A 15,818-nucleotide genomic window follows, 5' to 3' on the forward strand; every position below is an offset into this window, starting at 1 on the left:
TAAACTGCTAACTGGACTCTGGCATTCATTAAGGGGTCAAGGGCCAGTCTTACTTAATAGCATACAGCTATAGTTTGTTATTTCTTTCAAAACCATTCCTATACTTAGCTAATCAATCAAGGAGAAGAGAGCTGACTTCTCTGACCTCTTTCACTTATTAGCTTCATACATTGAACCAGCCAGAACTATGGCTAAGTCAAACCATATGCTGATCTCTTCAACTACAGTTTTACTTAGAAAGCAACACTGAGTTGAACAGACATTCTACACAGAAACAAAACTTATTAATTACACAGAAAAACATATTCTAAAATACACAGAATCAATATTCCTTATAACAAATCTACATATCAAGAACTTCTAAAATCTAACTCATTTATATCTAGAATTATTTAACCAGCTTTAAACTACTTTTAAACTGCAGCATGTCTGGCTCATGCTTTGTTCATTCATAATAGTATACAGATGTGCCAGCATTTAGCAATCCATCAATCACAAGGGACAGAGTTTCATTTCTCACTGACCTTTCTCACTGACCTTTCTAACCTTTAGCCTGGCAAACGTAATCTAAACCAGATGACATTCCTCCATCACTTGCAGAACTAAACCAAACTTTTAAACACCAGATTTTTAAGCAGAATTAACACTTAATATGATTTCTCAGAATTAATCAATTTCTTTTGCCCACTGCCTCACTGCCAGGTACTTGTTACCTGGATTAGCCACTTGGAAACAGGATAAAGGGCTTGATGGGCCTTTGGTCTGAGCTAGAATGACTGTTTCTTTGGTTTTTAAATTCAAAAATAACTTAAAATGAACCAAAACTTTTTTTATGCACGTTCCTATAAGAAACCCATTCAGCCTCCAAAATAATTTAAAGGATTAAAACAAAGATGGGTGATCATTGCAGCTGTCTTGGATGTGACACATACAGATAAAATGACATATCAGCCATCTGCTGTGACTTTCAGTATAATAGGTGAAATGCCGGTTTCACTTACCTGAATGCAACATAATCTGAACAGCCACAGTAATCTTGACACCAGCTGTGCAGGCCTAAGAAGACCAAAGATGGGTGGGTTCAGTGTCATAACTGCTTCTCAAGTAAACAGATATGATTTGTGGTTTAGATAAGGAAAGGTCTTGTCTTTTGAACTGCTTTATATGTATACTGAACTGAAGGGTTCAGTGATATGAAAAGCCCACCCCCACCCCAGATTTCCCGTATTATTGCTTGTGTCACACTGAATGGTTTCTGTTCTTTAACAAAATGTAATATTAGTCAAAAGGAAACCTGAGTAAACACGTAACACAATTTTTAAGTTCTTACTTCATTTAAGGAGCAAAGTTATCTCCACCACCCATATCATCCATGTGAAAAAGTAACTGCCACCTTAGTTACTCAATAAACCAGTTGACCAAATTTCATTGATAATTATTCAGTTGAATGAACACAGCCAGGCTTGATTACAGTCAGTCCTGTGAAGTAGTCACATTCAAGTTTCTACAAGAATGCTATGCCAGAACAAATGAGAAAAAAAAAAGGAGTTGAAACATCAGTCTGTAAAGTGTTACAGAGCCATTTCTAAAGCTCTGGGATTCCACCAAGCCAAATGGAGAAGGCATGGAACAGCAACGAATATTCCCAGGAGTGGCCTGCCTGTCAAAATGACTGAGCACAAACACAGCTCATCCGAGAGGTCACAAAACATCACAGAAGAACATAATAAAGAACTGCAGGCCTCTTTAGCCTCAGTTAAGGTCAGTGTTTATCCTGTATAATAATTCTCACCTCCAACGCTCTAATCTTGCTGCCTCAGACCGTGGCTCCTTTGGAGTTGGTCTGCTAGGCTCTGTAGATCGCTGACGTCACTGGACTCATTATGACACGCATCCAATGGATGCACAGGAAAACAACCTTACCATTGTAAGGTTGTTTAGGTTGTTTAGGTTGTCGGCGGGGAGGAGGAACAGAAAAAGAGAAATGTAAGGAAAAAAACAGCCAGCCAGCCGCGGATACTATTATAACAACAACCGCGCTCCCGCTGCTTTCTTCCTTCAACATCAGCCTCTACTGTGCCGAGAAAAGAGGCAGAATCACGAAGACAGGATGTTTTGTTGCCACGTGCGCTGTTCCGAAGCCTTTTCCCGGCACCAACATCAAGTTGTCTGCGAGCCCCGCCACTGCTTGCACTGGACATGGGCTGCAACTCGGAGGTAAGCAATAAGGAGGGTTAGATTGAGAACAGCAGGGGATGGGATGAGCCCAGGTTTATTAACCCTCCTTGGGTGAGCCTATCTAGCCCATTGTAAGGGTTGAAACCAGTAAGTTGAGCTTGCCAGCATTGCAGCCATTCTCCTTCACCCAAAACAATAGCAAAAAGTTATTACGAATAACGGACTGTCTCTATGTGTGGTCCATCTGTAAAAAGGGGGAGAGGAGGGTCACTGGGCATGGGAGGGGGGCAGGGGAGAGGGAGGGGGAGGGGGGTCTAGAGACCAGGGAGGTGGGGGTGGAAGGGGGTCCTCAGACCATAAAGGGGGGGAGGGGGGGCCCTGAGAGAGGGGGGTGAGGGCACTCATTCACTCTCTGTCTCTCACATACACTCTCTCTGACACACTCTCTGTCTATCACACTCTATCTCTCTGTCACACAAACACAGTCTCTATCTCTCTGTCTCACACACACAGACACTCTGACTCTCACACACTCTCTCTCACACAAACACACACTCCATCTCTCACACACTCTCACATACACACTCTCTCTCAAACATACACTCCGAGGAAAACCTAGCTAGTGCTCGTTTCATTTGTGCCAGAAACGGGCCTTTTTTACTAGTATCTCCATAATAAGAAAGAGACTTGACAAAAATGAGTTTCATGGGAAAGTAGCAAGGTGGAAACTGCTGCTGTCCAAGAGTAACATCAGTGCTTATATCACATTTGCAAAAACACACCTGAATGATTCCCAAACCTTTTATATGGACAGACCAGTCAAAAGTGGAACTCTTTTGACAGCACAGGTCCCATTGTGTCTGGCATAAACAAACACAGTATTGAACAGTATGAGTATCATACCTACAGTCAAACATGGTGGTGGTAGTGTGATGGTGGGGGTGCTTTGCTGCTGCACCATTATTGAAGGAACTAGGAATTCTGCACTGTACTAGATAATTTTTAAGAATAATATTTGTTCATCTGTTTATGATCTGAAGCATAATTAGGTTATGCAGCAAGATTATAATCCAAAACACAAAAGCAAGTCTACATCTGAATGGCTGATAAGAAACAAAATTAAGTTTTGGATTGGCCTAGTCAATGTCCTTACTTGAATCCAATAGAGATGCTGTGGCAGGACCTGAAATGAGCAGTTCATGCACAAAAACTATGTGTCTGAATTAAAGCAGTTTCTGTAAAGAACAGTGGGCTAAGAGTCCTCAACAATGACATAAAAGACTGATATCAAAATTATAGGAAGCATTTGGTTGCAATTATTGCTGCTAGAGGTAGTGCAACCAGCTATTAAGTTTAGGGGGCAGTTACATTTTCTCATGGCTAATATGGATGTTGGATAACTTTGTTCCTTAAATAAATGAAGTAATTTTAAAACTGGGTTGTGTTTATTTAGGTTTCCTTTGTCTAACATTACATTTTGTTTAAAGACCGGAAACCACTCAGTGTGACTTATACAGAATAATAGGGGCAGTCAAAGGGGGGGGGGGGGGTAGACTTGTCACATCGGTGAAGATAAATACCAGTATGTATTGGGACAGAAGGAAGGACTTTATTCCTGTTGTAATATCATGGCCTTAAAGATGGCTTCTGTGTGGAAAAAGTTCAGAAAAGTGTTCTCCCCATCCACAAAAATTTTTTTTCATCCATTGGTGGTGATTTGCTGTTACTTCCTTTATTGGTTGGATGTCTAGTGAGTCTTGATGATTACTTGTGAATATTATGTATTATTTTGGAGAATTGGCTGAGAACCAGGTGAATTCATGTAAATTTCACCAAAAAAATTCCTTTAATGTTTATATCATTTTGATCAGTTCATCATCCTCTTTGTGGGTTTTTGTTATTTATTGTGTTATTTATACCTACCAAGTATATTGTGGGTGTTTAGTAGTTCTTTTAAATAAATTAAGACAGCACTTAGCTATAAATTCTCACTTGTGTGGTTGATGTTTTTCTGCTCGTGTATGGAATAAACAGATTTGTTTTCCTGAATAGTGGGTTAATCATCATTTAGGACCAATCTTCTTCCTCTTGAAATGACTTCTTTAGCTTTTTTTTTGTGGGGGGGGGGGTGGGATTTAGCCCACACCTTTTCTAGTAGTAGCTCAAGGTCAAGTACACTAGGTATTTTCTTGTCCCCCAAAGGGCTTATGATCCAAGTTTCTACCTGGGGCAGTGGAGAGATAAATGACATGCTCAAGATCTCAAGCAGCAGCAATGGGATTTGAACTAGTCTTCTTCTCTGATTGTCAGTCGAGGTGCTCTAACCACTAGACTACTCCCAACTGACCACACTTGTGGGAATCTCACACACGCCTATAAAAAGCTTTTTTAGCCTTTCCCAGCGTTATCTAGGACCATGTTGGCACCATTGAATGGAATCATTTATTTTTGAATGGTATCATTTATTTGTGTTGCTGATTATCTTGCTGTCCTCATAGGATATTAGTTACAACTTTTTAAAAATATATTTTAGGTAATTACAGATCTGGAAGATCAACTTAACCAACTAAGTGAAGAAAATGCAGATTTGAACAATCAGAATTTCTTCTTATCAAAACAGCTGGATGATGTTTCAGGTGCCCCAGAGGAGATAGTGGAACTACGTAGTGAAGTTGATCATCTCAGACAAGAAATCACGGAGAGGGAAATGCAACTTACCAGCCAGAAACAAGTAAGGGTGCAGGAAATCCATTACCTTGTTTTGAACTTCTTTTAAAATGATTACATTAAGGAACTGTTTTGGATCTGTTAACATTTTAAATAAAGATGTACTTTATTTAAAATGATCCCTTGCTGATTTTGTAAGTTTGCCCACTGACAAAGACATGAGCAGCCCATAATTGAAGGGTAGGTTATTGGTAACAGTGAGAGATAGCACATCACAAATTAAATCCGGAAAATCACATTGTGGAAAGTATATGAATTTATTTGCATTCTGCAGAGGAAAATAAGTATTTGATCCCCCACCAACCAGTAAGAGATCTGGCCCCTACAGACCAGGTAGATGCTCCAAATCAACTCGTTACCTGCATGACAGACAGCTGTCGGCAATGGTCACCTGTATGAAAGACACCTGTCCACAGACTCAGTGAATCAGTCAGACTCTAACCTCTACAAAATGGCCAAGAGCAAGGAGCTGTCTAAGGATGTCAGGGACAAGATCATACACCTGCACAAGGCTGGAATGGGCTACAAAACCATCAGTAAGACGCTGGGCGAGAAGGAGACAACTGTTGGTGCCATAGTAAGAAAATGGAAGAAGTACAAAATGACTGTCAATCGACAAAGATCTGGGGCTCCACGCAAAATCTCACCTCGTGGGGTATCCTTGATCATGAGGAAGGTTAGAAATCAGCCTACAACTACAAGGGGGGAACTTGTCAATGATCTCAAGGCAGCTGGGACCACTGTCACCACGAAAACCATTGGTAACACATTACGACATAACGGATTGCAATCCTGCAGTGCCCGCAAGGTTCCCCTGCTCCGGAAGGCACATGTGACGGCCCGTCTGAAGTTTGCCAGTGAACACCTGGATGATGCCGAGAGTGATTGGGAGAAGGTGCTGTGGTCAGATGAGACAAAAATTGAGCTCTTTGGCATGAACTCAACTCGCCGTGTTTGGAGGAAGAGAAATGCTGCCTATGACCCAAAGAACACCGTCCCCACTGTCAAGCATGGAGGTGGAAATGTTATGTTTTGGGGGTGTTTCTCTGCTAAGGGCACAGGACTACTTCACCGCATCAATGGGAGAATGGATGGGGCCATGTACCGTACAATTCTGAGTGACAACCTCCTTCCCTCCGCCAGGGCCTTAAAAATGGGTCGTGGCTGGGTCTTCCAGCACGACAATGACCCAAAACATACAGCCAAGGCAACAAAGGAGTGGCTCAGGAAGAAGCACATTAGGGTCATGGAGTGGCCTAGCCAGTCACCAGACCTTAATCCCATTGAAAACTTATGGAGGGAGCTGAAGATGCGAGTTGCCAAGCGACAGCCCAGAACTCTTAATGATTTAGAGATGATCTGCAAAGAGGAGTGGACCAAAATTCCTCCTGACATGTGAGCAAACCTCATCATCAACTACAGAAGACGTCTGACCGCTGTGCTTGCCAACAAGGGTTTTGCCACCAAGTATTAGGTCTTGATTGCCAGAGGGATTAAATACTTATTTCCCTCTGCAGAATGCAAATAAATTCATATACTTTCCACAATGTGATTTTCCGGATTTAATTTGTGATGTGCTATCTCTCACTGTTACCAATAACCTACCCTTCAATTATGGGCTGCTCATGTCTTTGTCAGTGGGCAAACTTACAAAATCAGCAAGGGATCAAATACTTATTTCCCCCACTGTATAGGTTGATAGTTGATGTGGGCTGCAAAATTCAATAAAATGGAGATAAGGGAGTAAATTTTACGAAAAATTATGTTAGATGTAGTGTCCTTACAGTGGTGGAAATAAGTATTTGATCCCTTGCTGATTTTGTAAGTTTGCCCACTGACAAAGACATGAGCAGCCCATAATTGAAGGGTAGGTTATTGGTAACAGTGAGAGATAGCACATCACAAATTAAATCCGGAAAATCACATTGTGGAAAGTATATGAATTTATTTGCATTCTGCAGAGGGAAATAAGTATTTAATCCCTCTGGCAAACAAGACCTAATACTTGGTGGCAAAACCCTTGTTGGCAAGCACAGCGGTCAGACATCTTCTGTAGTTGATGATGAGGTTTGCACACATGTCAGGAGGAATTTTGGTCCACTCCTCTTTGCAGATCATCTCTAAATCATTAAGAGTTCTGGGCTGTCGCTTGGCAACTCGCAGCTTCAGCTCCCTCCATAAGTTTTCAATGGGATTAAGGTCTGGTGACTGGCTAGGCCACTCCATGACCCTAATGTGCTTCTTCCTGAGCCACTCCTTTGTTGCCTTGGCTGTATGTTTTGGGTCATTGTCGTGCTGGAAGACCCAGCCACGACCCATTTTTAAGGCCCTGGCGGAGGGAAGGAGGTTGTCACTCAGAATTGTACGGTACATGGCCCCATCCATTCTCCCATTGATGCGGTGAAGTAGTCCTGTGCCCTTAGCAGAGAAACACCCCCAAAACATAACATTTCCACCTCCATGCTTGACAGTGGGGACGGTGTTCTTTGGGTCATAGGCAGCATTTCTCTTCCTCCAAACACGGTGAGTTGAGTTCATGCCAAAGAGCTCAATTTTTGTCTCATCTGACCACAGCACCTTCTCCCAATCACTCTCGGCATCATCCAGGTGTTCACTGGCAAACTTCAGACGGGCCGTCACATGTGCCTTCCGGAGCAGGGGGACCTTGCGGGCACTGCAGGATTGCAATCCGTTATGTCGTAATGTGTTACCAATGGTTTTCGTGGTGACAGTGGTCCCAGCTGCCTTGAGATCATTGACAAGTTCCCCCCTTGTAGTTGTAGGCTGATTTCTAACCTTCCTCATGATCAAGGATACCCCACGAGGTGAGATTTTGCGTGGAGCCCCAGATCTTTGTCGATTGACAGTCATTTTGTACTTCTTCCATTTTCTTACTATGGCACCAACAGTTGTCTCCTTCTCGCCCAGCGTCTTACTGATGGTTTTGTAGCCCATTCCAGCCTTGTGCAGGTGTATGATCTTGTCCCTGACATCCTTAGACAGCTCCTTGCTCTTGGCCATTTTGTAGAGGTTAGAGTCTGACTGATTCACTGAGTCTGTGGACAGGTGTCTTTCATACAGGTGACCATTGCCGACAGCTGTCTGTCATGCAGGTAACGAGTTGATTTGGAGCATCTACCTGGTCTGTAGGGGCCAGATCTCTTACTGGTTGGTGGGGGATCAAATACTTATTTCCCTCTGCAGAATGCAAATAAATTCATATACTTTCCACAATGTGATTTTCCGGATTTAATTTGTGATGTGCTATCTCTCACTGTTACCAATAACCTACCCTTCAATTATGGGCTGCTCATGTCTTTGTCAGTGGGCAAACTTACAAAATCAGCAAGGGATCAAATACTTATTTCCACCACTGTATATACCAACTCTTATATCTCTTGGTTCATGGTTATCACATTGGCGCCCATTCTTTTTCTTACTGTGGCACTGCAGCAAGCATACATTCCTTAGTATCCCAGCAACACCAGTAGACAAGTGGGATTGTGCTTCCTTTCCTACGGGCAGATTGAGGTAGAGCTGAAACTTCCAGTGACATCACAAGGATATAGGCTAGTGCTCTGCTGGAACTTTCCAGTATTTCTCTACCTCCAGCAGATGGTAAGGTTGTTTAGGTTGGTGCTAAACAATCTTACCAGCCTTGCTCCTGCTCCAGAGTCCACTACTTGGGGCCAACTGAGTGCAGAGTTAGGGCTCTGCAGCCCCCAGCCAGCATTTACAGGTGTCCACTGGTTGACAGGCATGATCAGTCCCCATGGGAAACAGAAGAGAAGCAGACCATATGAAAAACAAAGTCTTTAACTCAAAAGAACATAAGAATAGCCATACTGGGCCAGACCAATGGTCCATCTAGCCCAATATCCTGCTTCCAACAGTGGCCAATCAAGGTCACAAGTACCTGGCAGAAACCCAATTAGTAGCAATATTCCATGCTATCAATCCCAGGGCAAGCAGAGGCTTCCCCCATGCCCATCTCAATAACAGACTATGGACGTTTCCTCCAGGAAGTTGTCCAAACCTTTTTTAAACCTAGCCCAGTTTGGAGACACTGTTATCAGTTTGATGAGGCTTGAAATTTCACACCAGCTGGTATTCATCTGCCCCCGAGGCAGCTGTTTGACAAAACATGTCCATTTCGGGTGACCTTGTTTAGACCTTGGAGTTAAAAGTGGTAAATTGTCACGGTTGTTGCCATGCCCTTATGTTCAGACCTACTGTTTCTCTGTATCTAGCTCTGTGACCTCTCCAGTCTGCCTTTTTCCCTATTGTTGTTCTTCCTGTAAGCCAAGCCTCACTTTGGTCTCCCTGCGTCTGCTTCATTTCCTGTTGTTCTTTCTGTTAGCCAAGTCTCGCTTTGGTGTCCCTGAAGTCAAGCCTTGCTTTGGTCTCCCTGCTTCTGCTTCATTTCCTACTTGTGACATCATCAGCCTACTCCTTTATAAGGACCTAGGGAGCTTTCCTACGTTACCTTTGCAAGAGGCCTCTTAATCTTGTGTTACCTATTTAGGTCATTTCCCTGCTTGGCTTTGTTCCTGAGAATCTTGCTCCTGAAGGTCCGTTCTGTGTTTCTTTGAGTCTTGTGTTTCAATGTTTTGCTTTGTTTCTGTGTGTTTGCTTTTATACCGTGATCCTGAAAGCCTGGCTCTAGAGCCACACCCTGCCCTTGGTGTCTGTATCTGTTTGACTCTACCCTTGGCTCCTGCTTTTGACTCTTGCTGTAGTTAAGCTCTGTGTTTAAGCCAATCTATGTAGCTCTGTTCTTGTTTTCCCTTTTCTGTTTCCTGTGTGTGTAGTTCTTGTCTGTTAATTCTGAGAGTCTGTAGAAGCCAGCATCGTCCCTGATTACTTCACTGCTATGCACCTGTGTCTGCTGCCTCTCAGTCTGCCTGGCCTTTCCCTTTCCAGCTGTGGGTGCTGTTAAGCACATTGCTTCTTGGTTTGTTTGTCTTCCCTTAGTCTGCTTAATCCTTTGCCTGCTATGTTTGCTTCCTGGCTCTTGAGCTGTGTTTCTGCCAAGTTCTGTTCCTTTTGTGTGTTTGATCCAGGTTCTGCTCTATGTTTGAGCTAGTTTTGTCCCAGTTCCCTGCTAAGCCAAGTCCCTTTCAGTATCCTGTTCCAGCCAAGCCAAGTCCCTTGCAGTATCCTGTTCCAGCCAAATCCCTTTCAGTATCTTGTTCCAGCCAAGCCAAGTCCCTTTCAGTATCTTGTTCCAGCCAAGCCAAGTCCCTTTCAGTATCCTGTTCCAGCCAAGTCAAGTCCCTTTCAGTATCCTGTTCTAGCCAAGCCAAGTCCCCTTTCAGTATCCTGTTCCAGCCAAGTCAAGTCCCTTTCAGTATCCTGTTCCAGCCAAGCCAAGTCCCCTTTCAGTATCCTGTTCCAGCCAAGCCAAGTCCCCTTTCAGTATCCTGTTCCAGCCAAGCCAAGTCCCTTTCAGTATCCTGTTCCAGCCAAGCCAAGTCAAGTCCCTTTCAGTATCCTGTTCCAGCCAAGCCGAGTCCCGTTCCAGAATCCTGTTCCTGCCAAGCCGAGTCCCGTTCCAGAATCCTGTTCCAGTCAAGCCGAGCCCGTTCCAGAATCCTGTTCCAGCCCAGCCTGTTTGAGAATCCTGAATCCTGTTTGAGAATCCTGAATCCTGTCCCTGCCTTGTTTATTGTCTTGCTTCTGTTATTCTTGTTGCCTAGCTCCCACCCTGTCTTGCCTGTCTAGTTGTGCTTTGTCTTGTCTCTTTCAGTCTAGTCCTGCCGGATCCAGTCATTGTCTTGCCCTTTTCTGGTCCCAGTTTTAATCTACTTCCGTGTTTTGCTTTGTCTTGCACTTCTGGGTCCCAGTCCCAGTTTTAATCCAGTTCCAAGTCTTGCCTTGTCCTGTCTGGGTTCCAGTTCTGGCCCTTTGCCTTCTTTTCCTTCCCTTGTCTGGATCCGGTTCTTGTGTTGTCTATTGTGTTTAGTTAGTACATAAGTACATAAACGTCGCCATGCTGGGACAGACCAAGGGTCCATCGAGCCCAGCACCTTGTCACCGACAGTGGCCAAAAGAACAAGCAATTTGTCCCGCCCATCCTAGAAATACTGTATTATTCCCTCGTCCATTCAATAACATTCTATGGCTTTTTCCTCCAGGAAGCCGTCCAACCCTTTTTTAAACTCCGCTAAGTTAACCGCCTTAACCACCTTTTCTGGCAGCGAATTCCAGAGTTTAACTACACGTTGAGTGAAGAAAAATTTCCTCCGATTCGTTTTAAATTTGCCACACTGCAGCTTCATTGCGTGCCCCCTTGTCCTAGTATTTCTGGAAAGCGTAAACAGACGCTCCACATCGACCTGTTCCATTCCACTCTTTATCTTATAGACCTCTATCATATCTCCCCTTAGCCCCAGCCTCTTCAGCCTATCCTGATAGGGAAGTTGTCCCATCCCCTGTATCATCTTTGTTGCCCTTTTCTGCACCTTTTCCAATTCCACTATGACTTTTTTGAGGTGCGGCGACCAGAATTGAACACAATATTTGAGGTGCGGTCACACCATGGAGCGATACAATGGCAGAATAATATCCTTATTTTTGTTTTCAATCCCTTTCCTAATGATACCCAAGATTCTATTTGCTTTCCTAGCTGCAGCAACACATTGAGCAGAAGTTTTCAACGTATCATCAACGATGACACCTAGATCCCTTTCTCAGTCCGTGACTCCCAACACTGAACCTTGCATGACATAGTTATAGTTTGGGTTCCTCTTTCCCACATGCATCACTTTGCACTTGTTCACATTAAACGTCATCTGCAATTTAGACACCCAGTCTCCCAATCTCATAAGGTCCTCTTGTAGTTTTTCACAATCTTCCCACGATTTGACTACTTTGAGTAACTTTGTGTCATTGGCAAATTTGATTACCTCACTAGTTACCCCCATCTCTAGGTCATTTATGAATATGTTAAAAAGCAGAGGTCCCAGCACAGATCCCTGAGGGACCCCGCTAACTACCCTTCTCCATTGTAAATATTGACCTTTTAATCCTACTCTCTGTTTCGTATCTTTCAACCAGTTTTTAGCCTCAGTAAGACACTACCTCCGATCCCATGTCCCTCTAATTTCCTCTGTAGTCTTTCATGAGGGACCTTATCAAACACCTTCTGTAAATCTAGATACACAATATCAACCGGCTCACCTTTGTCCACATGTTTGTTTACCCCTTCAAAGAAATGCAGCAGATCGGTGAGGCAAGACTTCCCTTCACTAAATCCATGTTGACTTTGTCCCATTAGTCCATGCTTTTGAATGTGCTCTGTAATTTTGTTCTTGATTATAGTCTCTACCATTTTCCCCGGCACCGACGTCAGACTCACCGGTCTATAATTTCCCGGGTCTCCTCTGGAACCTTTTTTAAATATCGGCGTTACATTGGCCACCCTCCAATCTTCTGGTACCACGCTCGATTTTAAGGATAAATTACATGCCAGCTCATTTTTTAGTTCTATCAGTACCCTAGGGTGAATACCATCTGGTCCAGGAGATTTGCTACTCTTCAGTTTGCAGAACTGCTCCATTACGTCTTCCAGATTTACAGATATTTCAGTAAGTTTTTCCGACTCTTCAGCTTCGAATACCCTGTCCGGCACCGGTATCCCACCCAAATCTTCCTCGGTGAAGACCGAAGCAAAGAACTCATAAAGTTTTTCTGCTATTTCTTTGTCTTCCTTGATTGCCCCTTTTACACCACAGTCATCCAGCGGGCCAACCGATTCTTTTGCCGATTTCCTGCTTTTAATGTATCTAAACAAATTTTTACTATCAATTTTAGCCTCTATCGCTATCTTTCTTTCAAAATCCCTCTGTGCCTTTCTTATCAGCGCTTTGCATCTGACTTGACATTCCTTTGCATCTGTCCTGCCTTGTTGAGTCTGTTAGTTTATCTTAGTCCAGTCTGTTCTGATTCCTGCCTGTGCCAGCCCCGGTGATTTGTCTGCCAAAGCTCTGGCTTTGGTCCAAGGGCTCACCATTCCTGACAGTTGTGACATAAATAAAGATGTCTCCATATTGGCTCGCATGGACCATGCCTTGTTGTTTCCTTAGTCCCCATGAGGCCCAATCACATGCATGGGGGGGGGGGGGGAGTAAGGGGTCCCCATCTCCCTTCTTTCCTGGGATGCCCTGCAGCTTCAGATATTCTAGATTCTCCCAAAAAATAAGTTGGAGGATCTTGGCTTCCCAGATTTACTTAATTTCTTTGCTGTTCAAGAATACAGTGAAAAGAAGAAAAAAGACAGAGCAAGCCTGATTTAGGGCTTTAAAAATAAAAAAAAATAGAGAAAGCAGCTATCTTGGGGGCTTGGAGAGTGCCAGGTCACAAGCAGGAGCACACTGGCCTTTGGCAGGCTGACCACTTGGTTGACCATATCAGCCATCAGATGCTGCACTGCCTGCCTGTTCTCTTTGCCTGGCTTGTGATGAGCCATTTTCTTCAGCAAAAACAACCCAAGGGTGGTTGGAGGAGGCCAAACTGGGGGCTGCCTGTCATCCTTCTGACCAATCTGTGGAACCTGTGGTCCTGACAGACTTGGTGGCAGCCATTTTCTTTTCAGATGCCTAAACAGTGCTGCTTGAGTGGGTGTAGTAGTCCATGGGTAAGGGAGGGGCTGATCCCACCTGATCCACATCGGGGCCGAAGGGGGAGCCCCACCTCCAGACTGTATCCAGAGCATGTTGGTACCATTTAAGGAGCCCTTTGCGTTAAGCTCCTGGGCCTTTGAACAGGCCCCTGGCGGTGAAGAGTCCTCAGAGCTGCACTCAGCTGCTTTTTGGAGCAACTGTTCCAAGAATCGAAAAGAAGGGGAGCTGTTTTTAGATCTGGTCCTTAGTGGAATGAAGGGTATAACATGATCAGATTTGAGTTGATATCTGGAGTGAAGTCACTAAGGAAATGTACTATAGCAGCATTTAATTTTCAAAAAGACAACTACGATAAAATGAGAAAAATGGTTAAAAAGAAGCTAAAATGGAGTCCAAGATGGCCGCCGACCAAGACGGATGTGTTTGAGTGCTCCTCAGCTCTTACCTTGACTTTGTTTTTCCTTTAATATGCCGAAGAGGAGGGGAAGAGCTGCCACTGCTGCCTCCCAGCAGCAAAGAGTTCCAGCCTCATCGGGATTGATAACGCAATATTTGCAGAGGGCCGCAAGCTCGATAATAACGCCGGAGGGCGGCCTGCATGCTCAACCCAGGAGTGGAGACAGTGGGCAGAGCAAGGGGCTGGAAGTTTCTCTAAGCCCCGACGGAAGAGAACCGCATCCTCAACCGGTGCGAAGCAGTTCCCCGATACCGGCCCCAGTAGACCCGAGTACTGAAGTGTCTGCGGGATCTTCAGGGCAGGAGGCAAGTCTACAAATATCGGATGAAAGTGGGAGTATTACAACTCCCACTTTAACTGCACAGGCCGTTATAAGACCTACGGAGGATAAGAGAGGAGCGGTTGCGACGGAGACAATACAACAACTTGGTGAGCCAGAGGATATTTTGATTACAAGCTTTCAAAAAAAACCTGTGGAAGTAACTTTAGATAGTCTGTGGTTGCTGATAGCGGATCTTGGTAAGGCATTATGCCCCCAAATAAAGCAAATGAAAGAAGAAATGGTTGTGGTTGCTGGGAAAGTGAGAGAAATGGACACTGAAATTAAAACACTATCATCGCAGGTAAATAAAGTGGAGAAAGAATTTCAACAGATACAGACAGTACAAATGACGATGGTCAAAGATTTAGTAAACCTGAGGGAGGAAGTCAGAGTTTCTTGAAAATGCCTCTCGAGGCAATAATTTACGTTTTATAAATTTTTCTTTTCATTCTCTGATTTCCCCAAGGGAAATGTTAGTTTTACTTTAAAGAAGTTTTGGATATAACTGAAGAACATATTCCTCCAGTGATACAGGCCTTTTACATTCCCACAAAGACAGAAAAGAATCAACAAGAGCGAGGAAATAATCAGGTGTTAGATGTTTCGGCTATGCTAGAAACATCTGACACAGAACAAGTAACAGCATCTACTTTATTAGTCACCTTTGCACTACTCACAGACAAGGTCTCGATACTAAAGAAATTTTTTCAATCAAGAGAAAAATCTTTTAAAGGATTGTCTACTCGGGTATTTCCTGACCTGGCAAGAGAAATGCAAAAACGAAGACAAAAATTTCTACAACTGAAACAGGAAACATTGCAGATTGGAGCGACTTTTTATTTAAAATATCCCTGCAAGTGTTTGGTTTCATATCAATCTGTAAAATATGTATATTTTGATCCTGCACAATTGGGTTAATTTATAACATCAAAAAAGGCCACTTTAGATATAGTTATATCATGCTTGTAAGCGAACACGTCTCGATTTAAGTTTATTATGTATTTCCTTTTTTTTTCTCTCCATAGTTGGATTATTGGATTCCCTTGTTGTGGACTTTAATGATGCTAATAAGAGATCTTTTGCATTTCTTCATATTTACTTTATTTCCTTAGGAGAAACTAATTGTATTAGCACCATATTCTTATCAACTGATTTAACTTGTAATGTATAGCAATAAATTTATAAATAAATAAAGAAATAAAGAAGCTAGCAGGATTGGCTGCAAAGGTTAGGACTTTAAGGGCCCAGTGCACAAAGATTACTGTGCTGGGAGAGTTTGCTTTAGATTGGTTGTAGCCAGTCTAAAGCAAACATTATTTAACGAGTAATACACAAAGGGGTTTTCTTTGGTTCTAACGTATGCTATTAGCTGCCACCGTAAACCCCATGCAAATATATTACAGTAAGGTCATTAGTATTCTAATGAGCATTCCGGGTGATGCACAGCTCCAGAACGCCTAGCTTTAAAGCAACTTTTACGGCTGTCTGGAGCTGTTGGAAAGGAGGGAAA

The 15,818-nt window shown here is 43.4% G+C and overlaps 1 protein-coding gene and 1 long non-coding RNA gene across 2 annotated transcripts in view; one reads left to right on the plus strand and one right to left on the minus strand.

The window, feature by feature from the left end:
* Window positions 1-15,818, plus strand: part of CIT (citron rho-interacting serine/threonine kinase) — a 1,023,678-nt gene that overhangs the window by 500,884 nt on the left and 506,976 nt on the right. The window contains 1 exon segment of the mRNA XM_030217566.1: window positions 4,712-4,909. Coding sequence (XP_030073426.1) covers window positions 4,712-4,909 — 198 coding nt within the window.
* Window positions 165-15,643, minus strand: LOC115479579. The gene is made up of 3 exons (XR_003943718.1): window positions 15,631-15,643; window positions 609-612; window positions 165-246 (listed from the first exon to the last, which is right to left on the minus strand). It is a non-coding gene; the product is annotated as an uncharacterized LOC115479579 (long non-coding RNA).

Source organism: Microcaecilia unicolor, chromosome 11 (genome assembly GCF_901765095.1).
Source record: "Microcaecilia unicolor chromosome 11, aMicUni1.1, whole genome shotgun sequence".
In the NCBI taxonomy this organism is placed as follows: Eukaryota; Metazoa; Chordata; class Amphibia; order Gymnophiona; family Siphonopidae; genus Microcaecilia; species Microcaecilia unicolor.